This window comes from Excalfactoria chinensis, unplaced genomic scaffold (genome assembly GCF_039878825.1).
Source record: "Excalfactoria chinensis isolate bCotChi1 unplaced genomic scaffold, bCotChi1.hap2 Scaffold_342, whole genome shotgun sequence".
NCBI lineage: Eukaryota > Metazoa > Chordata > Aves > Galliformes > Phasianidae > Excalfactoria > Excalfactoria chinensis.
Genome location: NW_027315630.1, coordinates 32,847 through 57,926, shown reverse-complemented (window position 1 = coordinate 57,926; position 25,080 = coordinate 32,847). Strand labels below are relative to the sequence as shown.

Genomic DNA, 25,080 nt, shown 5'->3' with positions numbered 1-25,080 from the left:
TGGGGCATAGAGCCCAACTTAGGGAGGGGTGGGGGTTGTTGAGTCCAAGGTAAGAGGGGTTGGGGGGCATTGAGCCCAAGGTGGGAGGGGATGGGGGGGGCATTGAATCCAAGGTAGGAGAGGTGGGGGGCATTGAGTCCAAGGAAGGGGGCATTGGGGGGCATTGAGTCCAAGGTAGGGAGGGGGGTGGGGGGTATAAAGCCCAACTTAGGGAGGGGTGGGGGGGTGTTGAGTCTAAGGTAGGAGGGGTTGGGGGGGTATTGAGCCCAAGGTTGGGGGGGGGGGGCGTTGAGTCCAAGGTTGGGGGGGGTTGGTGGTCATTGAGTCCAATGTTAGGGGGGTTGGGGGGGGTGTTGAACCCAAGGTAGTGGGGGGCTGGGGGGCATTGGGCCCAAGGTAGGGTTGGGAGGGGGGGCCATGCAGACCCTGAGTGTGTTTTGGCTGCTGGTGTGGATGTCCCCTTGCTTTGGGGAGGGGACATTTCCACATGGCAAGAGGCAGCAGCCACTGCTGGGCTCTGGCAGCGCACTGAGCTGATGTGAGCGATGCTCTGATGGTGACTGTTGCTCTTCGGGGTCTATGGGGTCTATGGACCCCCGAATCCCCTTTTCCTTCTGGTTCAGGCCTCCATCACCTCTATCCCTACAGAACTTTGCAGATTACGATGTCTGCAGCATCCTGCTGGGCACCTCCACGCTGCTGGTTTGGGTTGGGGTCATTCGTTACCTCACCTTCTTCCAGAAGTACAATGTAAGTGGTTTTTGGGGGGGGTCACTTGAAGGGGGGGACATTCCCAAGGTTGGCTGTGAGCACAGAGACAACTAGTGGAGCTCAAAGCCCATCCTATGGCTGCTCTACGTGTCCCCAGCTCCTTGCCTTGCTCTGCGTGGGCACCGTGGAGTCCCATAGGATGCTGGACCAGCCATTTATCCCCCATTCACTCAACTCATGGGTCCCCTTCCCTTCTCCTGTCTGATTGCCACCAAGGACGGAGGTTAATCCTGCTGCTTTTTGGCTCCCAGATCCTCATCGTCACGTTGAGGGTGGCCCTCCCTAACGTCATCCGCTTCTGCTGCTGCGTGGCTGTCATCTACCTGGGCTATTGCTTCTGTGGATGGATCGTGTTGGGGACCGTACCACGTCAAGGTGCCGTTCTGGGCTCCCATGTGATGAGGTTGGGTGGGCTTCACCCACCTCCATGCTGCCTCAAGGCGATGCCCTGATGTGATTTAGGGGGAGATGTAGCCCTGCTTTAGGGGTTGGTGGGTTAAAGGAGGCACCCTTAATAGTTGCTCTGTAGGGTGTTAAGGAGCAATGGCTTTTTGGGAGCCTGGCATTGAAAGGGACAGGAGGTGACACGGTGGCTTTATGTCCCATCCCAGTTCCGCTCCCTTTCGATGGTATCCGAATGTCTCTTCTCTCTCATCAACGGGGACGACATGTTTGACATGTTCGTCACCTTCGCAGAGATGCAACAGAACAGTTACTTGGTTTGGCTCTTCAGCCAGATCTACCTGTACACCTTCATCAGCCTCTTCATCTACATGGTCCTCAGCCTCTTCATCGCCCTCATCACCGGCTCCTACGAGACCATCAAGGTGAGACCACATCCCTTCCATCCTTCTCCTCTCTCTCAGTGCACCTGATGTGCTCTCTGCTCTCTTTTTTCCCCCCCTCTCTGTTTCTGCAGCACCAATGTGAGGGTGAAACACCCGCATCGTCCCAACTCCACGCCTACATTGCGGAGTGCAAAGACAGCCCCAAGTCAGGCAAGTACCGCCGCGACAGCGCCTCCACCTGCTCCATCTTCTGCTGCTGTGAACGGTGAGTGCCACCCCCTTACCCATCCCAGCCCCCTTGTCCCATCCCAGCCCCTTGCCCCATCCCAGCCCCCTTGCCCCATCCCAGCCCCCTTGTCCCATCCCAGCCCCCTTGCCCCATCCCAGCCCCCTTGTCCCATCCCAGCCCCCTTGTCCCATCCCAGCCCCCTTGTCCCATCCCAGCCCCCTTGTCCCATCCCAGCCCCCTTGTCCCATCCCAGCCCCCTTGTCCCATCCCAATCCCATGTACTGGGAGCTGCTGGCCCTTGTGCCCAGCCATTGCTACGTGGATTTGTCATTTCCAGCCTTGTTGTGATGCCAACATCCATCTTGCTGTCCCCAAAATGGCCTTGGGGACACCTTGCCTGTCTTTATGGCCATTGGTTGGGTGTTGTTACCCTCGTGGCTCCCTGCCACCCTCCAGCTGTCTCTGTTACGGATCTTGCTCTCCATCATTTCACCCCAGCTGTGTCTGTCTCCTTGCAGGACTCCTCTACAGGACAACGCGATGCTGGTGAACTGAAGGAGGATCCCAGCACAAGAGATGCCTGACGTTCCTGCTGGCTGCAAGCCTTTATTTATTGTAGCATCTGCTTTTAATGACTCGGGGCTCAGCACTGCTAAGGAGCAAGAAGAGATGGACACAAACACCCCCCCACCCCATCTAGACAGGGGGGAGCACAGATGGGTGCTTGGTTTTCTGTCCCCTGGATGGATGCTGTGCCTCTATGCTCTGAGTGCTGAACTGCAGCAAGGCAGGAGCTCGGCTGCAGCCCCTCAGCTGTATTTTAATGGGGGGCTTTAAGGGGGGCTCAGCCCCACTTCTGTTACATCGAAGACTTGGTTGATGCTTCACCCTGACGCCCTGCAGCCCCTCAGCTGTGGCCTGGACTCATCTCTGCCCTCATTGCCCAGCTCAGCTGCCATTGGGTCACATCCTGAACTTAAAGCCTCGTATCCGAGCCCTGCAGCGCCCTGGGGGACTCATCCTGCTCTTAATCCCACAGCCCTTTGGCTGCACTGGAGACGTATCTTTACCCTTATCCTGCAGCCCAGCTTCCTTGTAGCTGCATCAGGAACCACTTGGGGCTTTACCCCAAAGCCTTGCAGCCTCTCAGCCACTTGGGGGTCCATCAACAGCTCGGATATAAGGAGTGGGACGAGCCGTGATGACACCAGCTCCCATATGAGCCCCTTTTGTGCATACGCTGGGGTTGTATCCCTCATTCCATCCCTCATCCCTACAACCACTTTAAGGCCTTCTCAGGCCCTACACCCACATTAGGGGCTGTTGAGGCCCAAAGGGCTGCAGCTGCCTGTCTTATCCCTCTGCCCCCTCCCACCCCCCGCCCAGCTGTGGCTTCCTGCCCCCATTAGGGGCTGCTCTGTTGTGCTGTTGGCTCAGGGCCGCGTGTTTACAGCCCGGGGCTCAGGGCTGCTTTGTCTTTTATGGGGGGGGGGCTGCGGCTGCTTTATGCTGCAGTTCAGCCACCAGCTGTTGGTTCCAGGCACCGTTATGTACTGAGAAAGGCTAAAATCAGCCCATATCGAGGCTGGGATGTGATTGACGGGAGGGGGGGGAGGGGGGGTTGAAAAGGCAGTTTTCATTTGTGCAGCGAGTTGTGGCCGTTCTCAGCCAGAGAGTGGGGGAATAAAAGCAGCTGAGGGGGGATGTGGTGCCTTTGTGCTCTATGGGAGTCAACCCCAGGTCGGGGGGGGGGGTGGTCGTCGCCTTGGGGGGCCCATAGGCCTGGCCTGGGGGGGGGTGGATCGCCTTGGGGGGGTCCGTAAGCCTGGCCTGGGGGGGGGTGGATCGCCTTGGGGGGGTCCGTAAGCCTGGCCTGGGGGGGTGGGGGTCGTCGCCTTGGGGGGGGTCCGTAAGCCTGGCCTGGGGGCTGGGAGTCGTCGCCTTGGGGGGGTCCGTAAGCCTGGCCTGGGGGGGTGGGGGGGTGGGGGTCGTCGCCTTGGGGGGGTCCCTAAGCCTGGCCTGGGGGGGTGGGGGGTGGGGGTCGTCGCCTTGGGGGGGTCCCTAAGCCTGGCCTGGGGGGGTGGGGGGTGGGGGTCGTCGCCTTGGGGGGGTCCGTAAGCCTGGCCTGGGGGGGGGGTGGTCGCGTGGGGGGGTCCGTAAGCCTGGTCTGTGGGGGGTGGGGGGGGGGTCGTCGCCTTGGGGGGGTCCATAAGCCTGGCCTGGGGGGTTGGGGGGGGGGGGTCGTCGCCTTGGGGGGGTCAGCCTTCTGGGCCCAGTCTCCTCCCTCCATTGCCACTCCCATCATGGCGCCGGGGATGGGAACATCTGGTGGGGCGCGCCGTGATGACGTCACAACCAGCATTCCGCTCTAAAGACCAGCTGCATTATTTAACCCCCCCCCCCAATTGACCTTCCAAAGATGGCGGCGTCTCCACCCCCCCCTCCACTTCCGCTGACGTCATCATAGAGAGACGCGAGGGAGGTGGTTTTTAAAGGGACCATGACTTCCCGGGGGTGAAGTGCTGCAAGGAGAGGGTCTGTACCATGGGGGGGGTCTGAGGGGGGGGATAATACCCCTATGGGGAGGTCTGGGGGTGTTTAATACCCCTATGGGGGGTCTGGGGGTGGGTATAGGGGAGGGTTAAGGGGGTTAATAGTTAATATGGGGGTGGGGGGGAGGGTAAAAGGGGCTGGAGGAGAGCAATGTTAGCCAAGGTGGGGGGGTGTATGTGGATATGGGGGGGTGGGAATATGGATGGGGGGGGGGTATTAGCCCTTGGGGGGGGGTGATGAGTGGGTTTGGGTGGTAGGTAGGGTCTATGGGGATCAATATTGACCGTGGGGGGGGGGAGGGAGATGAAATATAAAGGGGGGAGGGCAGCATCAATCATGGGGGGGGGGGGTCGTGGGGCTTAGCACTGTGGGGGGGGGGGCAGGAACCTTCGGGAGGGGGTGGAGGGGCATTGACAGCCTCTGGTGGTGGCGAATGGCACCTTATGGGCCCTTTATTCCGACCCCCCCCCCCCCCCATCCAGTGGCAGTGGGTGACATTGCCGATCCCCAGTGGAACCGATTGGGGGTGTCCTTGAGAAGGACGGGGGGGGAGGGGGTGGGCAATGTCCCCTTTGGGTGCTGTGGGGGGGGAGGGGGTGGGCACTGTCCCCTTTGGGTGCTGGGGGGGGGGGGCAAGGTCCCCTTTGGGTGCTGGGGGGGGAGGGGATGGCACTGTCCCCTTTGGGTGCTGTGGGGGGGGAAGGGGGGCACTGTCCCCTTTGGGTGCTGGGGGGGGGAGGGGTGTCACTGTCCTCTTTGGGTGCTGGGGGGGGGAGGGGTGTCACTGTCCTCTTTGGGTGCTGGGGGGGGAGGGGGGGCAATGTTCTTTTTGGGTGCTGGGGGGGGAGGGGTGGCAAGGTCTCCTTTGGGTGCTGGGGGGGGGAGGGGGGGACACTGTCCCCTTTGGGTGCTGGGGGGGGAGGGGGGGCAAGGTCCCCTTTGGGTGCTGGGGGGGGAGGGGGTGGGCACTGTCCCCTTTGGGTGCTGTGGGGGGGGGAGGGGTGTCACTGTCCCCTTTGGGTGCTGGGGGGGGAAGGGGGGCACTGTCCCCTTTGGGTGCTGGGGGGGGAGGGGATGACACTGTCCCCTTTGGGTGCTGGGGGGGGAGGGGGGGCACTGTCCCCTTTGGGTGTTGGTGGGGGGGGGTGGGCACTATTCCCTTGGGGTGCTGGGGGGGAGGGGGTGGCAAGGTCCCCTTTGGGTGCTGTGGGGGGGGAGGGGGTGTCACTGTCCCCTTTGGGTGCTGGGGGGGGGTGTGACACCGAGTGACATGGGGACATCAGAGGCCTCCGGAGCTGATGTAATGCCTGTGTCAGTTTCTCCCTATGGGGACACAGAAGTCCTCCAACAGCAGCTTCACTTTGTGCCACCCAGCACCATGGAGACCCCCTTGGGGACCCCCCCTTTGCTACAGCCCGTATCCATCCCAACAACCACCCCTAATTCACCCCCATTCACACACACCACCCCCCTGATTTCCTTTCTATGTCCCTTAAGCTTCGTATCCCACAATAGATTCTACTTTTCCCCCTTTCTTTTGGCAGATTTCTGCATGGGAAAAGCCCCACAGAGGAAATGGGGCAGAGCGGGTTGGACCCACAGGAGGAGGCAGAGGTAGGACAATGTCCCCACCGGCTGACAACCATCACGTCCCCAACCCTGAGGCTCAGCCTCTTGTCCCCACAGGATGTGTCCCTGATAAGCAGCCTGTCTGAGCTCTTTGCTGAGGATCAGCTCTCAACCAGCACGGTGAGTTCCCCCTTGAAGGGCACCGAGTTGTCCCCCTGTGCCATTAGGGACAGTGTCCCCAAGCGCAGCCCCAAAAAGGGGGATGTATATGGATGTATAGACGTTCCCTTTGGTCTCATAGTGTCAGTTTTTGATGGTGCTGAGCCAATTAAGGTGCTGGAGTTGCTGTAATGGACACAGCCCTGAGGATCCCTATGGGCACACAGAGCTGTCCTCGTGCCCTGCTGGGGGGGCACCAACATGTCACCACGTCATTGTGGCCAATGTCCCCAAGGCGCAGCCAATGGGGACACCAACTTGTCCCTGTGTTTCAAAGGACACAAGCTTTAACCCCCCCTACAGCTTTGGGGGATGCTGTGCTGCTGCTGAGCACCACTGAGGGGCTCTTAACCCCAAAAGGGCCACCGTCCCTCCAATATGGCAGTGCCACATTGCAATGAAGGGACATGGGGGGACCTCATTCTTCTTCTCCCTCCCCAGGTGCTGTGGGCGATGCTCAGCCTCGGCTTCACCATCCTCGTTGCCATTGGCATCGTGCTGCTGCTCCGACGGCTGCGCCTGAAGGGTGAGTGACACCAAGGGGGGGGGGGGGGTGACACAGAGGGACACTCTGGTGTCAAACTGTGCCTCAGTTTCCCCCCCATGACACCAAGGGGGGAAAGTTGACATAGAGAGACACTGCGATACCAACCTGTGCCTCAGTTTCCCCCTATGGAGGATATGGGGGGGGGGAAGCTGGGCCAAGTGAATGTCACATAGAGGTGACACAGAAGGTGGCGAGTGGGGTGACAGCGTTGTTTCCTCCCCACCTTCCAGAGGTGCCAGCACAGGAGACCCCCAAATATCGCTTCCGAAAGAGGGACAAGATGCTGTTCTACGGGCGCAAGATCATGAGGAAGGTGATTCCATTGGGGGGGGTGTCATCTCCCTCTTGTCACCATTATGGGGGGGGGTGACACTCCTTGATGTCACCACAACTCAAAATGGCGTCTCGTTGTCCCCCATCAGGTCTCCCAATCCACTTCTTCCCTGGTGGACACCACCATCTCCAGCACCTCTCGGCCGCGGATGAAGAAGAAGCTTAAAATGCTCAACATTGCCAAGAAGTGAAGTGTCTCTGGGTTGGGGATGATGGTGACGGTAGAGACCCGTGTCCTCTCACTGTCACCTCAATGTCACCTCAATGTCACCTCACTGTCCCCTTATTGTCCCCTCAGGTTCCTGCGCATCCAGAAGGAGCTGCCCACGTTGCAGCTAAAGGAGCCCCCACCGTCAGTGCTGGAAGCTGACCTGACTGAATTCGATGTGGCCAATTCTCACCTCCCATCCGAGGTTCTTTACATGCTTAAAAACGTCCGGTCAGTCTCATAACATTCACTTTCTATCCCCGCTGTTCCCCCATCCTCAAAGCTGGTTTTGTGCTCTGCTGTCGCTGTAGGGGTGGCATTTTGGTGCCCGTCAGCATCGTGTCACCTTGCTGTCCCCATCCCTTGTAGGGTGTTGGGACACTTTGAGAAGCCGCTGTTCCTGGAGCTCTGCAAGCACATGGTTTTCCAGCAGTGTCAACAAGGGGATTATGTGTTCCGACCCGGTCAGCCCGATACCAGCATCTACGTGTTGCAAGATGGCAAACTGGAGCTGCTCCTCACTGAGCCGGTGAGGGGATGGGGTCAGGATGGGGACAGGGATGGGATCGGGATGGGGACAGGAATGGGATCAGGATGAGGACAGGGATGGGATCGGGATGGGGACAGGGATGGGATCGGGATGGGGACAGGGATGGGATCGGGATGGGGACAAGGATGGGATAGGGATGGGGACAGGGATGGGATCGGGATGGGGACAGGGATGGGATCGGGATGGGGACAGGGATGGGATCGGGATGGGGACAGGAATGGGATCAGGATGGGGACAGGGATGGGATCAGGATGGGGACAGGAATGGGATCAGGATGGGGACAGGAATGGGATCAGGATGGGGACAGGGATGGGATCAGGATGAGGACAGGGATGGGATCGGGATGGGGACAGGGATGGGATCGGGATGGGGACAGGGATGGGATCGGGATGGGGACAGGAATTGGATCAGGATGGGGACAGGGATGGGATCAGGATGGGGACAGGAATGGGATCGGGATGGGGACAGGGATGGGATCAGGATGGGGACAGAAATTGGATCAGGATGGGGACAGGGATGGGATGGGGGCACCATGGAAATGGGGCTGTGAAGGACGGAGGGATTTGTGCTGTGCAGGATGGAAAGGAGACAGTGATGAAAGAGGTGTTCCCTGGAGACAGCGTGCACAGCCTGCTCAGCATCCTCGACGTCATCACGGTACCGGAGCCGCAGCTGTTCCCAACAATTGTGGTCCCCAAGAATAACTAAAACTGATGGTGGCTGTCCACAAGAATCCTAAGCCTGATCATGGCCATCACCAAGGCTGTCCAAACCCAACCATGCCCATCCCCATCCCCAAACCCATCCATGGCCATCCTCTAACCCAAACCGAACCACGGCCATCCCCAAAGCCCTCCAAACCCAACCATGGCCGTCCCCATACCCTTCCAATTCCAACCATGGCTATCCCCAAACCCAACCATGGCCATCTCCAAGCCCTTCCAAACCCAACCATGGCCATCCCCTAACCCACACCCAACCATGGCCATCCCAAACCCTTCCAAACCCAACCATGGCCATCCCCAAATCCTTCCAAACCCAACCATGGCCGTCCCCATACCCTTTCAATTCCAACCATGGCTATCCCCAAACCCAACCATGGCCATCCCCAAATCCTTCCAAACCCAACCATGTCCATCCCCATACCCTTCCAGTTCCAACCATGGCCATCTCCGAATGCAACCGCAACCATCCCCAGGCCCCTCCCAAAACCCAACCACTGCCATCCCTTAAACCAAATCCAACCACAGCCATCCCACAACCCAACCACGACCATTCCCAAACCTCACCGCCCTGATCCTTTGTCCCCAATCCCAGCCAGAAATCACTCCTACTAGGACAGCAATGACACTTCCACCATTGCTGTCCCTTAGGGTCACCAGCGACCGTACCGGACAGTGTGCGCAAGGGCAGCAGAGGATTCGACTGTCCTTCGTTTACCAGTTGAAGCCTTTTCAGCTGTCTTTGAGAAATACCCCGAGAGCCTCGTGCGGGTGGTGCAGGTGAGCCCGACCCTATTGGGGGCGTCGTTGGGGTCGATCAGGGGGACAATGACACCTCCTCAATCCCTGCAGATCATCATGGTGCGCCTGCAGCGCGTCACCTTCCTGGCGCTGCACAATTACCTGGGGCTGACGAATGAGCTTTTCAGCCACGTAAGCACGGAGGGGGGAGGCTGAGAAATAGGAATCCTCCATCATAACGGGCAAAAGAGTCCGAGCTCCACTCTCTCCTTGTCCCTATGCAGGAGATGCAGCCGCTACGGCTCTTCCCTCAGCCCAGCCACGCCACCCGCACCAGCCCTGTCCGTCATGGCAAACGGGGTCTTGGCGCTGCTGAGGAGGGCAGGGAGAGACCAACAGAGCTCAGTAAGGTTCTGGACCCCTCCCCTGGTCCCCAGCCTACAGCAAGGGGGGCTCACAACTGTCTGTCCCTGCAGTTGAGCCACTGAAAGCTGGAGGTCTGGATAGCCCTGCGCCGCCGCCGCTGAGCCGCTGCATCTCCATGCCAGTGGATATCTCGGGTGGGTGGGGGCTTGGAGGAAAGAGGGGGGTCCCTTAGGCTTGGGCATCGCCCCCCCAGGGTACCGTGTCACCTGCTGAGGGTTGTGCATCCTCTCTTGGGTCACACATCCTCTTATGGGGTCACGCACCCTCCTTAGGGTCACACATCTCCGCATGGGGCCATGCACCCTGTATAGGGTCATACATCTCCGCATGGAGCCATGCACCCTCCATAGGGTCATACATCCCCCCATGGGGCCATGCACCCTCCATAGGGTCATACATCTCCGCATGGAGCCATGCACCCTCCATAGGGCCATACATCTCCACATGGGACCATACACCTTCCATAGGGCCATACATCCCCCCATGGGGCCATGCACCCTCCATAGGGCCATACATCCCCCCATGGGGCCATACACCTTCCATAGGGCCATACATCCCCCCATGGGGCCATGCACCCTCCATAGGGCCATACATCTCCACATGGGACCATACACCTTCCATAGGGTCATACATCCCCCCATGGGGCCATGCACCTTCCATAGGGTCATACATCTCCACATGGGGCCATACACCTTCCATAGGGCCATACATCCCCCCATGGGGCCACGCACCCTCCATAGGGCCATACATCTCCGCATGGGACCATACACCTTCCATAGGGTCATACATCTCCACGTGGGACCATACACCCTCCATAGGGTCGTACATCTCCACATGGAGCCATGCATCCTCCATTGGGTCATACATCCCTCCAAGGGGTTGTGCATCCCTCTATGGGGCCATCCATCCTCTATAGGGTTGTACATTCCCCCGTGGAGTTTTCCATCCTCCAAGGGGTTGTGCATCCCCTCTGGGTCATACATCCCCCACTTCCTCAGCCCCATGCATGCCTCCCCTTGGTTCTCCCTACCCCATGTTTGCTCACCTTGTGCTGCTGGTGACCACCCTGTCCCCTCTCTGGTGGGACACAGGCATCCAGAAGGGTCCCCGTTCTGACTTTGACATGGCCTACGAGCGCGGCCGCATCTCAGTATCGCTGCAGGAGGACAGCACCAGCCCCTTGGCTGCCTTCTCTCGGGTAGGATCGGGTCTCCCCCCACATCCTCCTTCCATCCATATCCACCCCAACACCAAACAAACACCGGAGCCGTCCCTTGTCCTCTTCAGTCCATCTCACATGAACCCAAGGAACGTAAGTCGGTGACGGTGGAGGAGCAGCCCTCAAGTGTCTACAGGTACAGCTGTGAGGATGAGGCTGCTGTGGTGGATTGTCCCTTTGAGCCCTACCAGGGCCGCCAAACCAGCGCCATCTTTGAGGCTGCCAAGCAAGAGTTGGTCAAGCTGATGAAGGTGGAGGTGAGGTCCCCAATGGAGGCGGTGCAGGGAGAGGTCCTGGGGCCTCAGGGTTGGTTAGGGGTCACCTCGTGGTGCTCCCCGGTCTCTTGTGGTGGTCCTTGTGGCTTCATGGTGGTCACCTCATTGCTTCACAGGGGGTCTCTGGCACCTCGTGGTGGTCCCCTGTGGCCTCTTGGTGGTTCTGTTGCCCCATGGTGGTCCCCATTGTCTTGTGGGCCCCATTGTCCTATGGTAGCCCTGTATGGCTTTTTCATTGTCCCCATCACCTTGTAGTGGCCCTCTATGGCTTTTTCATGGCCCCCATCACCTCGTGGTGGCCCCCTATAGATGTTCATGACCCCATCACCTCATGGTGGCCTCACATGGATATTTCGTGGTCCCAGTCATCTCGTGGTGCCCCTCTGTGGCTTTTTCATGGCCCCCATCACCTTGTGTGACACCCTTCTTTCCCCCAGAACCCTTCTCTGCTCAACAACCGCGTCTTGCTTCATCACGCCAAAGCTGGGACGGTTATTGCCCGTCAAGGGGACCAAGTAGGTCTGGGTTTTGGGGGGGAATAGTGCAGTGTCTTGCTCCCCCCTACCCTGTGTTTCTATGGGGTGCTGCTCCTCCTATGAGTCCTGGTGATGGAGAGTCATTCTGACAGGACGTGAGCCTCCACTTTGTGCTGTGGGGCTGCCTACACGTCTACCAGAGGATGATCGACAAGGCCGAGGATGTCTGCCTCTTCCTGACGCAGCCCGGTGAGATGGTGGGGCAGCTGGCCGTGCTCACTGGTGAGCCCCTCATCTTCACCATCAAGGCCAACCGTGACTGCACCTTCCTCAAGATCTCCAAGTCCGACTTCTATGAGTGAGTCCCAACGCCAACAAAGGGTGGACGCAGCTCAGCACCTACGTTGGCACTTCCTTGTGGAGGGGGTCGAGGGGGGTCACCACCGTGTCCCTCAGCTGCTGTTGGTCTGTAGGATCATGAGGGAGCAACCCAGCGTGGTGCTGAGCGTCGCCCACACCGTGGTCACCCGCATGTCACCCTTTGTGCGCCAGATGGACTTTGCCATCGATTGGATGGCGGTGGAAGCAGGCCGGGCTCTCTACAGGTGGGTGACCCACACTTTTGTGGCTCAACGAGGACCCAGCCATAGAGCTGATGTCCTCCATGGTGTCCCCAGGCAGGGTGACAAGTCAGACTGCACCTACATCGCGCTCAACGGGCGGCTCCGCTCCGTCATCCAGAAGGGCAGCGGCAAAAAGGAGCTGATTGGGGAGTACGGCCGCGGGGACCTAATTGGTGTGGTGAGAACCTTGCTGGGACAGGGCTGGGGTGCCACGTCTTGGTGTTACATCTCATCTGTGTGTGTTACCATCATCTCCAGGTGGAAGCTCTTACACGGCAACCCCGTGCCACCACGGTGCACGCGGTCCGGGATACGGAGCTGGCCAAGCTGCCCGAAGGTACCTTGAACAACATCAAGCGTCGGTATCCTCAGGTACAGCCAAAATCTTGCCTTGATTTAGGGGGGAAATTGGGTTGTGCTGGGAGTTCCCAACTGTATCCCCACTGTTGGGATGGGTTAATGGGATGGATCCATTCTGAACCCAAAACTGAGAAGAGTTGAGCCATGTAACCGCCCTCGGTGAAGCCATGATGCCTCACCAAGCTCAGAAATGATGTTTTAGAGGTTGGGGTGATACTGTTGGCTGGGGTATTTAAGGGACTGCAGTGTGAAGGTGGTAACAGGATGGCTGTGATGACAGCGGTGGCCGTGGGGTGGAGGTTATGATGGTTCTGCATCATGGTGGTGGCAGCAATGACCGTGGTTTGGTGGCATCCATGGCTTGATCCTGCTGAAAGCTGGAGACCTGCTGTGGTGGTGATAGGGTCTCAGGGTCTGCTCTGCTCATCCTTCTTGGGGAAGGAGCACGTTTGGCATCCCAACTAATGGCTCTGATGCTCATTCATTCCATCTTGAAGAATTAAAGTAGTGATTAAGGCTGGTTGGGGGAGAAAGGCTGGTAACCTTTGGGGATGTTCTCCCCAAGGATCCCCAAGGTAGTCATGACAGCACCCAAAAACACACACAGGGTGCTCTCCTGGTCTTGCTCCGTGGTGCTGACGTGTCTCTGGCCCAGGAAGCTGTCCTGACGGCCGTCCCTGCTGTTGTCCCACAGGTTGTCACCCGTCTCATTCACCTCCTGAGCCAAAAGATCTTGGGAAACCTCCAGCAGCTCCGCGGCCCTTTTGCAGGTGGGTCCCAAAAGGAGGATGGACAACGAGGACAAGTTGTTGAGGGGGTCCCTTTCTCTGAGGCATCACACTGCTGCATCTTCTCTTCTTGCAGGCTCTGGTTTGGGCATGGCCTCCAGCTCGGAGCCCACCAACCCCACCAGTAACCTGTCAACAGTGGCGGTGCTGCCGGTGTGTGACGACGTGCCCATGGCTGCCTTCACCTTGGAGCTCAAGCATGCGCTGAATGCCATTGGTGAGCGCTGGCGTGGTGGTGGCCACAACACTGCGGTGGCCCCGTGAGATGCCACTGGTTGTGGTCTTGTGGTGACTCAGAACCCCAAGGCATTATGGTGGCAACCACGTCTTGGTGGTGGTGACCGGAATCCTAATGGCTTGGTAGTGAACACACAGTAATGAGGATGGCTTGGAATGGTGATGGTTACCGTGTGGTGTTGTGGTGGCCATGTGGTGGCGTTGACTATGGCTCGGTGGTGACTGGAATGGCATGGCCATAAAGCAGTGGTGGACCACGGCTTGGTGGTGATCAGAGACGATGGCAACCATGTCAGGCTGGTGACTAAAGCGCCATGGTGTTGAGGTGGCCACACAAAAACAGTGGCAACTTTGGTTTGGTGGTGATCACAACCACGTGTGGGTTGACCACAGCCACGGTCAGACCATATCCCCACCTCTCCCAGGTCCCACGCTGCTCCTCACCAGTGACATCATCCGTGCCCGACTTGGCTCCTCAGCACTGGACAGGTAACCCCCATCAGAAGGGGCATCAGCGGTGCCCCAGTGCCGTGCCATCTTTCTCCTCCATCCCATTAGCATCCATGAGTACCGCCTGTCGGGTTGGTTGGCCCAACAAGAAGACATCCATCGCATCGTGCTCTACCAAACTGACTGCACTCTGACGCCTTGGACCGTGCGTTGCATCCGGCAGGCAGACTGCATCCTCATCGTTGGGTTGGGTGACCAGGAGCCAGCGCTAGGAGAGGTGAGGGGGGTTGTGCTGAGGTGGGTATGTAGGTGCAACTCAGTGCCAAATGGGGTGGATGTGGCAGGGGCAGCTCAACTCTAAATGGGGTGGGCGTGATGTGGGCAACCCAGTGCTGTGTGGGTAATGTGGATGGATAACCCAGCACCAAAGGAGTGGACGTGGCCTAGACAACCCAGTGCCAAACGGGGTGGATGTTATGTGGTAACCCAATGCCAAATGGGGTGGCCATGGCAGGAACAACCCAATGCCAAACGGGGTGGCCATGGCAGGAACAACGTAATGCTAAATGGGGTGGCCATGGCAGGAACAACCCAACGCCAAATGGGGTGGACGTGATATGGCAACCCAATGCCAAATGGGTTGGCCGTGGTAGGAACAACCCAATGCCAAATGGGGTGGCCATGGCACAGATAACCCAATGCCGTATGGGGTGGATGTGATGCCGACAACCCAATACCAAACAGCTGGTGTTATCCACAGCTGGAGCAGATGCTGGAGAACACAGCAGTGCGTGCATTGAAGCAGTTGGTCCTCCTGCACCGTGAGGATGGTCCCAGCCCATCACGCACCGTCGAGTGGCTCAACATGCGGAGCTGGTGCTCGGGCCACCTGCACATCAAGTGTCCGCGTCGCGTCTTCTCCCGACGCAGCCCCACCAAGCTGGTAGGTGCCACCATGGTGTGTCCCCAACCCAAGTGTCCCCGTGGCTCTGCTGTCATCACCACCAGTTGTTCTCCGTCCCCACAGCGAGAGATGTATGAGAAGGTGTTCGCCAAGAGCGCCGATCGGCACAGCGACTTCTCCCGCTTGGCGCGGGTGCTCACTGGCAACACCATCGCCCTCGTGTTGGGTGGTGGCGGAGCCAGGTGGGTGCACCCTATGGGTGATCCCATATGGAAGGATGGATGATCCCATATGGAAGGATGGGTGAACCCATATGGGAGGACGATTGATCCCATATGGGGTATGGATGATCCCATGTGGGAGGATGGGTGATCCCATATGGGAGGATGGGCAATTCCATATGGGAGGATGGGTGATCCCATATGGGAGGATGGGTGAACCCAGTTGGGTTGAGTGACTGGTGACACTGGTGACCGCTCTCATCCCTCTTTCTTTTTCCTGCCCCATCTCCTTCTCCTTCCCCAGGGGCTGCTCCCACATTGGGGTGATCAAGGCGATGGAGGAGGCGGGGATCCCCATTGACATGGTTGGTGGCACCTCCATCGGATCCTTCATCGGCGCGCTGTACGCTGAGGAGCGCAGCGCTGTGCGCACCAAGCAGCGGGCACGCGAGTGGGCCAAGGTTGGTGCCATCCCCCACGGGCAGCATCTGCGGTCACTCAGGGTGTTTCTAAAGCACTTCCTTCTTCTTTTTCTTCCTCTTTTTCTTCTTCCTCTTTCGCTTCTTTTTTTTCCCCTTTCTTCTTCTTCTGCTCTCCTTCCTTCTCCTTCTTCCTCCTTCTTTTGCCTCTTCTTCCTCCTGCTCCTCCTGTTCTCCTTCCTCCTCCTCTTTATCTTCTCCTTCCTCCTCCTCCTTCTCCACTTTTCTCCTCTTCCTCCCGTTCCTCTCCTTCTCCTCTTTCCTCTTCTCCTTCCTCTCCTCTTCCTCCCATTACTCTCCTCTTTCCTTCTCTCCTCCTCTTCCTCCCCTTCCTCATCTTCTTCCTTCCTCCTCTCCTGCCTCCTTCTAATCCTTCTTCTTCTTCCTCCTCCTCCTCTTCCTCCCCCTCCAGTGCATGAATTCGGTGTTCGCGACCGTCCTGGACCTTACCTACCCCATCACCTCCATGTTTTCGGGCTCAGCCTTCAACGCCAGCATCAACAAAGTTTTCCAGGACAAGCAGATCGAGGTGGGCTGTACCCCAGTGTGGGGGTCCCAAGCTGTCTTCCCCCTCATTGCACCGCCATTGTCCTCACAGTGTCACCCACCTCCTCTTGTCCCCCAACAGGACCTTTGGCTTCCCTACTTCAACGTCACAACAGACATCACGGCCTCAGCCATGCGGGTGCACACGGATGGTAAGAGCTCCCCCCCCCCCATAGGGGATGCTCTGTGACACCACCAGATCTCCTCACTGGCACCCCAAAAACGTTGTCACTGTCACCCAGATAGTGCTGGTGTCCCGGTGCTGGTGACCAGCAAAGCTCAGCTCCATACCGGAGCCTGGCCATTTCCTACGTCCCAGGTGGGGACAAGGACAGAACTGGGATGCAGAGCTGCAACCCAGCACAGTGTGCACATCTCCTCTAACACCTCTGCTCACCACTAACCCCAGTAACCCTCACTCACAGCATGGGGGTGTGGGGCTGTCCTGTTGGGGACGCTGCGGGGGTGGTTGGTGGTGAAGGGAACGTGATGGTGAGGACAATACGGTGGTGGTGACGGAGCTGTCTTGATGGTGGTGGCGATGGGGACATCATGATGGGGACGTCATGATGGGGACAACAGAGTGGCGGTGGTGGGGACATCATGATGGGGACATGATGCTGATGGTGGTGGTGGGGTCCACACGGTGGCAGTGATGGGGGCAATGCAGTGGTGGTGATGGGGACATCATGATGAGGGGAACCATGTGGTGATGGTGGTGGGGACCGTGTGCTGGTGGTGATGGGGACAATGCAGTGGCTGCCCTTCATCCTTGCCTGGTGCCAGAGCTCACCTGGGACATTGAGCCGTCCATGGGGCGAACGCGGTGGCTTGTAGGCAGCATGGCTCTCTCCCCACCCTCTAACACCAACTAATCCCCGCTCACCACCCCTAATCCTTCCCCAGCCCAGCCTGTCCCTACCACGACTCCCTCCTGATGTTGCAATCACATCTACCTGCCCACAAAGGAGCTTTGTGCCCATCCCATCCCATCCCCCCCCCCCCATGCCCATGACCGTTCCTCTCCCTCTGGCAGGCAGTCTTTGGCGTTACATCCGAGCCAGTGCCTCCTATACCCCCTACCTGCCTCCGCTCTGCGACCCCAAGGACAGCCACTGCCTCGTGGACGGCTGCTATGTTAACAATGTCCCAGGTCAGCATTTCCCTCTCCGGGGCCTCCGGCTCCCCTTCAGAAACGCTCCTTTCTTTTGTTTTATTTTTTGTTTATCCTCAAGAAAACAACCCCCCCATCCCTCCAAAAAAAAAACCCCAAACCACAAACAAACCCCACAACCCAAAACAAATCACACGTATCCCATTCCAGGTGGAGCTTTGCAAACGGCCCCTCTGCCACCCATGGGTGCCCGCTGGACCCCCGTGGGGTGCAGACATCCCTGGGCAAGGGCAGGGGTGAGGGGCAGCCCCCTGGGGGGCTGAGGCAGGCGCAGGGCGAGCCGTGCTCACTGCATTTGTTCCCCGCCGGCGCAGGCTCGCTCTGGCGGTACGTGCGAGCCAGCATGACCCTATCTGGGTACCTGCCACCCCTCTGCGACCCCAAGGACGGCAACTTGCTGATGGACGGGGGTTACATCAACAACCTGCCAGGCAAGTAGCATCCCAACGCCCTCACCGGGTCCGGTCCCGGTGGTGAGCAGTTGGGTTGGGGCCACGTTGGCCACCACGGGATGGGGCTTCAGTGCTCTTCAAGCTACCATTGAGGCTGGATTTGGGCTATCCGGCTCGGTTTTGAGTTGCCCGTTGGTTTCTTCAGTGTTGGTTGCCCTCTTGGGGCATCTTCTTCATCATTCCTGTGCAAAAGGCATCCATCCATCTTGCGTTGGCTTTTGGTCACCAGGTCCAGCCTCAGTGGTGGGCAGTTGGGTTGGAACCATGCAGCCATCACGGGATGGGGCTCTGATGCTCTTTAAAGCAACACTGAGGCTGGATTTGGGCTGTCCCATCTAGTTTTGACTTGCCTGTTCATGTCTTCAGTGTTGGGTGCCCTTTTGGGGCATCTTCATCCTCATTCCTGCACAAAAGGCATCCATCCATCTTGCATTGGCTTTTGGTCACCGGGTCCAGCCTCAGTGGTGGGCAGTTGGGTTGGAACCATGCGGCCATCACGGGATGGGGCTTCAATGCTCTTTAAGGCAACGCTGAGGCTGGATTTGGGCTGTCCCATCTAGTTTTGACTTGCCTGTTCGTGCCTTCAGTGTTGGGTGCCCTCTTGGGGCATCTTCATCCTCATTCCTGTGCCAAAGGCGTCCATCCATCTTGCACTGGGCCTTGTTGGCCTCTGCTTCCAAGGATATCTTCATGTTTATGGCACACAGGGTGCAGCCCTTCATCTTGCATCTTCTCTTAGCGATGGGTGTCCTCTCATCATCCTTCATGCACAAAAAACACCCCTCCATATTGTGTCATCACTTGGTGTCCTTGGCACTGGGTGCTCTCCCGCACTCCTTCCCCACTTCCATCCAACTTCAATCCTCCTCTCCTGATGTCTTTGGCACCGTGTGCCTTCCCAGGCCATCTCCATCCTCTTGCATGTGCCAGCCAACTCCCTCCATCCTGCATCATCTCAGGGTGTCCATAGCACTGGGTGCCCTCTTTGGACATCTGTGTCCTTCAAGTGACAAGACACAGCCATCTATTTTCCGAACACCTCTTGGGTGTCTTCAGCACCAGATCCCCTTTGTGCCATGCGTGGCATTGCCCACCACCTCATGGTGTTTTTGACACCACATTTCCTCCCCAGGACATCTCCATCCTCCATTTGCCACCTCCCTCTGTCCTACGTCATCTGCTGGGTGCCCTCCTGGGTCACCTTTGTGCTCCTGAATGACGTTTCTTGGTGTCTTTGGCACCAAGTGCTCTTCTGGAACATCTCCATCCTCCTTCGCATGCAAGCCAGCTTCTTCCCCACTCCCTCTTGATGTCCTCAGCTCCCATCATGTCCCACGGGGCACCTCCATCCTCCTCCCTGTTCAACCCATCCCCATCCACCTTGAATCATCTCCTGGTGTCCTCAGCACCGGATTATCTTCCTGGGGCTCCTCCACGTTTACAGACACTGCAGCTTGCCTGCATCCTTCCATCACCCCTACAAGTGCATCGCTGCTCTGCTCCCCACCAGCACGTTGTGCCCTCAAATCCAGTGCCTGTGGGACATTGCTTGTCCCCCTCCTCTCACTGGTCCCAGCATGACTTTGCTGTCCGGCCCATAGTTGGGAATGGTCCTTTGCCCTTTTACTCCTCTTGAGGTGTCTCATGGGGGGGGGAACCATGGAGCTGCCCACCTATCTTCTTCCTTCCCCACCCCACAGCTGACATCGCCCGCAACATGGGTGCCAAGACGGTGATTGCCATCGACGTGGGAAGCCAGGATGAGACGGACCTGTGCAACTATGGGGACAGCTTGTCGGGCTGGTGGCTGCTCTGGAAACGCCTCAACCCATGGGCTGAAAAAGTCAAGGTGAAGGAGGAAAGGAAGGTGAGGGCACCTATGGGGCCAGCAGAGGGTACTGAGCACCCCACGTTCCTTGCAGGTGCCGGATATGGCGGAGATCCAGTCGAGGTTGGCGTATGTATCGTGTGTGAGGCAGTTGGAGGTGGTGAAGTCCAGCTCGTACTGTGAGTACATCCGTCCCCCCATCGACCGCTTCAAGACGATGGATTTCGGCAAGTTCGATGAGATCTATGTGAGTCAAGGGCTGAGGAGGCTGGAGGGGTGGCTTTGGACCATCAATGGGGTGTCCCACGTCATGGGTTGGTTGGTGGGTTCTTCAGCCATCGCTTGGGGACGTCCTGGTCATTAACGGGGCTCCTGGCCGCTAATGGGGTGCCCAGATATGAATTGAGGTGTCCCGGCCACTTGTTGAGCACCCAAGTCATTAATCCTGTGTCCTGGTCATCATGTTTCATCAACCAGCAATGAGTTAGGTGTCCCAACCACCATTTAGGGTGTTTTGGCCCATGAGTTATGGTGCCCAGCTCATTGGGTTGGGTGCCCCAGCCATTAACGAGGTGCACCAGGCTGTCATTTGGGGTGTCCTGGCCATTTTCTGTGTTCCCCAGCCCCTCTTAGCCTTCACTTGGTTACTCTAGCCATCATCTATGTGCTCTATCACATAGTGACTCATCTAGGCTTGTCCAGACCATCATTTGCAGCATCCTGGCCATCATTTGATGTGCTTGGGTCACCATTCATGGTCCCCACCTCATCATTTAAGGTTTCCTGACCATTGGGTGCCCCAGGCAAATCTGGGCGCTCTTTACCATTGGTTGGAATGTCATTGCCATGAGTTGGGGTGCCACAGCCAATCAGCTGAGTGCTTGGGCCATCCTTTGAGCCATCCAAAGCCATCGTTGGGTGTATCCAAGCCACCAATGGGCTGTGACCATTCTCCCCACCATCCCCATGGTAGGATGTGGGCTACCAGCACGGCAAGGTGGTCTTTGATGGCTGGAGTCGGGGTGACATCATTGAGAACATGGTGAAGGACCGGCGCTCGGCCGACTTCTATGAGAGCAAACGCATGGACGTGAGTAGGGTGGCAATAAGGTCTGTAGGCAACAAGGGGCTGCATGGGGGCCTGTGCCAGGGCACCCATCCCCTTACCCCCCTTGGGCCACACCGCTCCTCTCCATCTCATCCCTTCCTTCTTCCATTTATCCCCTCCCTTGTCACCCCTGAACAACTCTTGTCCCTCTTCGCCCCCTTCCACCCCATCACCCATCTCACATCCCCCATCCTCACCCCGTCTCCCATTTAGGGGTTCAATCTCACAGACCCCCGTTCCCATGTTCCCCCCCTCTAATCCCCAATAGGTGCTCACGTACCCCAGCGCTGGTTTCACAGACCTGGCAGAGATCATCTCCCGTATTGAGCCCGCCAAACCCTACCCATCAGATGGATACGCCGACGGTGAGCACCCATCTCATAGGGCGAGGCTGGGGGCTGCATCAAGACCCTAAAACCCTCTTCTATTTCCCCCTCCCTCCTGTTCCCCTTAGAGGAGTCTGACTACCTCACTGAGTATGAGGACGAAGGGCCGGAGCTGTCACGGGGTGAGGAAGAAGCCTTCGCCCCAACTGAATGGCCCGGAACCAGCGTGACGGAGGCTGTGAGTGCCCACGGCCACAGAGACCCTCCTAAATGGGGTGACCCCAGGTTTAGGGCTCCTAATGGTGACCCTTACCCCATACATGGGGGTTCGTGGGGTAATTCCTGTCCCCGGGTTGTGGGGAATCACTGAAATGGGGTGTCCTGGGGGTTCCCCATCCCAGTATCGCCATCCTCATGTCCCCCATCCCAGTGCCACCATCCTGGTGTCCCCATCCTGGCATCCCCATCCCAGATTCCCTGTCTTTAATATGTCCTCACATCCCCATCTTGGTATCCATGCTCCAGTGTACCCATCTTGATGACCCCATCCCAATGACCCCATCCCAATGTCCCCATCCCAGTGTCCCCATCCCAATGTCCCCATCCCATTGTTTCCATCTCAGTGTCCCCATCCCAGAGTCCCCATCCCAGTGTCCCCACCCCAGTGTCCCCACCCCAGTGTCTCCATCCCAATGTTCCCATCCCAATGTCCCCATCCCAAAGTCCCCATCCCGATGACCCCATCCCAGTGACCCCATCCCAATGACCCCATCCCAGTGTCCCCATCCCAATGACCCCATCCCAGTGTCCCCATCCCAGTGCCCCCATCCCAATGTTCCCATTCCATTGTTTCCACCTCAGTGTCCCCATCCCAGAGTCCCCATCCCATTGTCCCCATCCCAGTGTCCCCATCCCAGTGTCCCCATCCCAGTGTCCCCATCCTACCATCCTTACTCCCATTCCAGAACCCCAATTCCAGTATCCTTATCCTAATATCGCCACCCCAGAACGTCCCCCTCTCTCCTCCAGGAGGAAGAGCAAACCCTACGGCAGCGTCTCAGCTCAACTCAACCCTCTTCTGCGTCCCCAACCTGAACCTGGAAGGCACTGCAGGACCCCAGCAGCCCCCAGCACTACCTCCGCACCCCGGGGCTCCCCCCAACCCTTCTTTATGGCTGCTTCCCCAACCAGGGCTCAGCTCCCACCTCACCCAGGACTGTCCCCATCGTTGTCCCCAAGTGATGGGGACACAGGGTGGGGTGGGGGGGCTCCAGGGACCCTCCTTTTTTCCCCTTCATCCTATACTGTTGCACTGGCCCAAATCCATCCCTCCCACCTTCCGAGGCCTGGTCTGGTTACTATAGGGCCGACCTGGTTGGTGGTGGGGAGGAACCAACTGCTGTATAATATTGGTTCGTTTGGTTGTTTTGGTTTTTAATTATATTGTTATTTAAAAACGAACCCGGCCTTGTTTGTCCAGAGAGGAAAGGAGGGAGGGGGGGGGAGGGGGATTGGTGACATGGGGACAGCTGGAACCACTATAGGGCAGCCAGCACCACTATGGGACAGCCACCAGTACAATGGGACTGCTAGCACCAATACAGGACAGCTGGCACCGCTATAGGGCAGCCAGCACCACTATGGGACAGCTGACAGCACTATGGAACAGCTGGCACCACTATAGGGCAGCCAGCACCAATATGGGAAAGCTGGCACCAATATAGGACAGCTGGCACCACTATAGGGCAGTCAGCACCACTATGGGACAGCTGGAACCACTATGGGATAGCCATCAGTGCCATGGGACAGCTGGCACCACTATGGGACAATTGGCACCACTATGGGACAGCTGGCACCACTATAGGGCATCCGGCACCATTATGGGACAGTTGGCACCACTATGGGACAATTAGCACCACTATAGGGCAGCCAGCACCACTATGGGACACAGAGCAGCCACGAGACACCCATCACCCCATAGGACACCCCCATCAGCCCTTAGGACACACATCGCCCTACCTGACACCCATCACCCTACACGACACCCATCACCCTACATGACACCCATCACCCCACAGGACGCCCATCACCCCATAGACACCCATCGCCCTACAGGACACCCATCACCCCACAGGACGCCCATCACCCCACAGGACGCCCATCACCCCACAGGACGCCCATCACCCCCCACCCCCACTGCGGTGCCCCCATAGCCGGGTGCTGTGGCCGAGGCTGCCGGATGCTGATAGCACCCAGCTCTTCCTGCACAGCCCAGCAGGGTGTCCTGCCCCCCCCTCATCCCTCACCCCTTCACCCCCCCACCCACCCACCAAGGACCCCCCTTCTGTCACCCTGGGACCCCCAGCTGCACTGTGGGTGCTGGGGGGGGGGGATGCAGTGGCCAATTGGGACACAGCCTGGGCATGGTGGGAGGAGGGGGGGAGATATCCTATGGATTCCCCTATGGATACCAATATGGGTGTCCCCCCTATGGATACCAATATGGGTGTCCCCCCCCCATTCACCCTTAAGTCCTTCCTCTCCCCATATCACCCTGCACCCATGGGTGCAGCCTCCAGCACCCATCAGCCCATCCTTGGGGTGTGTGTGGGGATGAGGGGGGGGTCCCTTTGAGGTCCATCCTGTGGGGGGGGGGGGGGCACATCCTGTCCCCTCCCCCCCCTCATCCCCTTATCAACAAGGACAGACATAGGGACAGCTCATTGGGGACAATGTATGGCAACATAGAGGCTGGGAAGGAATGGGGGACAGGACCCTGTGGGGATAAAGGTAGGGGGCAACACCAAAGGGGGGGGGGGGGGGTTACTAAGGTGCTGACACCCAGACGGGGGGGGGGGCTGTGGGTTCCCCCCTCCCCCCCCATTTCCATCCCCCCAGTGCCCACCTGTGCCCAATGAGGGGTCCTCAACACAGTGTCACCATTGGGGGGGGGCACCAGAGACCCCCCCCCTAGTGCCCATAGAAGACCCCATGGGGCAGATAGTTCCATCTCCAGTACCCAAGGAGGGGGGAGGGGGGGGTCCCAACATGGTGGGGAACCCCTCATTATGGTGCTCAGGGTTTTTGGGGGGGGGAGGGGAGGAAGAGGGGATCCCCCCCCATAAGTGTTGTCCCCTCTACAGCCTGCAGTGACCTGTACCCTATGGAGGAGAACCCCTATGAGCCTTTGGACCCCCCCATCACCCAGAAGCAGCCACCTGACCCCCCCCCAGGTATGGTGTGTGTGTGTGTGGGGGGTCCCATAAGGACAAGGCAACCAAACCTGGGGTCCTACCTCTCCATTGGGGACCCATTGTCACCTCCCGCAGTGTCCCCAAGGAGGCAGAGCTGCCCCCACGACAGGTTGGTGACGGTGGGCGCCGTGGTCTTGGGGGTCTCGGTGCTGCTCAATGTGTTCCTCTTATCCTTTGGGACAAGGCAGAGTGAGTATGGGGTCTGTGGGGGACAACAGTGGGGTCAGGGAATGACTTGGGGTAGAGTTAAGGTGCTGGGGGGGTGGGGGTCCTTTGGGGGCTCCCCAATAGTGGGATATGATACTGGGGTTCATCTCCATAGGGGTACCCTCACTTTAAGGGGTGTTGATCCAATGCTGGGGGCACAACTGGGGTCCTAGGGGGTCTCCATGGGGACTATAGGGGCTGTTGGGGTCCCCCACCTCAGGGTATGACTTAGGGTAGAGTTAAGGTGCTGGGGGGGGAGGTTCCTTTGGGGGCTCCCCAATAGTGGGATATGATACTGGGGTTCATCTCCATAGGGGTACCCTCACTTTAGGGGATGTTGATCCAATGCTGGGGACACAATTGGGGTCCTGGGGGTCTCCATGGGGCCTATAGGGGCTGCTGGGGTAGAGTAAAGGTGATGGAGCAGTGGGGGGGGGGCTTCTGTGGGGGTTCTCCAGCCCTATGGGGTGATGCTGGGGCAGGGTTTGGGTACCGTG

General features: G+C 58.4%; 2 protein-coding genes and 1 long non-coding RNA gene across 10 annotated transcripts in view; all 3 read left to right on the top strand.

The window, feature by feature from the left end:
- Nucleotides 1–3,491, top strand: part of LOC140264911 (mucolipin-1-like) — a gene marked incomplete at its 5' end in the record, with an annotated part of 7,868 nt that extends 4,377 nt beyond the window's left edge. Inside the window, 7 exon segments of the mRNA XM_072360808.1 lie at nt 144–174; nt 649–750; nt 1,023–1,127; nt 1,129–1,146; nt 1,383–1,598; nt 1,691–1,824; nt 2,307–3,491. Of these exon segments, the coding sequence (XP_072216909.1) occupies nt 144–174; nt 649–750; nt 1,023–1,127; nt 1,129–1,146; nt 1,383–1,598; nt 1,691–1,824; nt 2,307–2,343 (643 nt within the window).
- Nucleotides 3,492–4,210: 719 nt separating this feature from the next.
- Nucleotides 4,211–22,574, top strand: LOC140264912 (patatin-like phospholipase domain-containing protein 6). 8 transcript variants are annotated; one of them, XM_072360809.1, is made up of 37 exons: nt 4,215–4,323; nt 5,886–5,955; nt 6,028–6,090; nt 6,571–6,655; nt 6,907–6,989; nt 7,099–7,196; nt 7,308–7,448; nt 7,587–7,746; nt 8,344–8,424; nt 9,141–9,269; nt 9,342–9,422; nt 9,515–9,635; nt 9,707–9,790; nt 10,748–10,854; nt 10,944–11,132; nt 11,588–11,665; nt 11,779–11,984; nt 12,100–12,231; nt 12,304–12,427; nt 12,508–12,621; nt 13,304–13,379; nt 13,474–13,614; nt 14,060–14,123; nt 14,193–14,361; nt 14,845–15,027; nt 15,112–15,230; nt 15,514–15,670; nt 16,101–16,217; nt 16,317–16,386; nt 17,271–17,387; nt 17,723–17,839; nt 19,561–19,709; nt 19,783–19,935; nt 20,662–20,778; nt 21,065–21,161; nt 21,251–21,360; nt 22,152–22,574. In XM_072360809.1, the coding sequence occupies exons 2-37, from the start codon at nt 5,917–5,919 to the stop codon at nt 22,215–22,217; spliced, it is 4,137 nt and encodes a 1,378-aa protein (XP_072216910.1). In that variant the 5' UTR covers nt 4,215–4,323; nt 5,886–5,916; the 3' UTR covers nt 22,218–22,574. The 8 variants fall into 8 exon arrangements, 7 of the variants coding, with proteins under 7 accessions (XP_072216917.1, XP_072216910.1, XP_072216911.1 ...); XM_072360810.1 differs by lacking the exon at nt 17,723–17,839 and having other exon boundaries at nt 6,012–6,090; XM_072360812.1 differs by lacking the exon at nt 17,271–17,387 and having other exon boundaries at nt 4,216–4,323.
- Nucleotides 22,575–23,842: 1,268 nt separating this feature from the next.
- LOC140264917 (uncharacterized) lies at nt 23,843–24,565 on the top strand. The gene is made up of 3 exons (XR_011906152.1): nt 23,843–23,912; nt 24,266–24,355; nt 24,452–24,565. It is a non-coding gene; the product is annotated as an uncharacterized lncRNA (long non-coding RNA).
- The last annotated feature ends 515 nt before the right edge of the window (nt 24,566–25,080 follow it).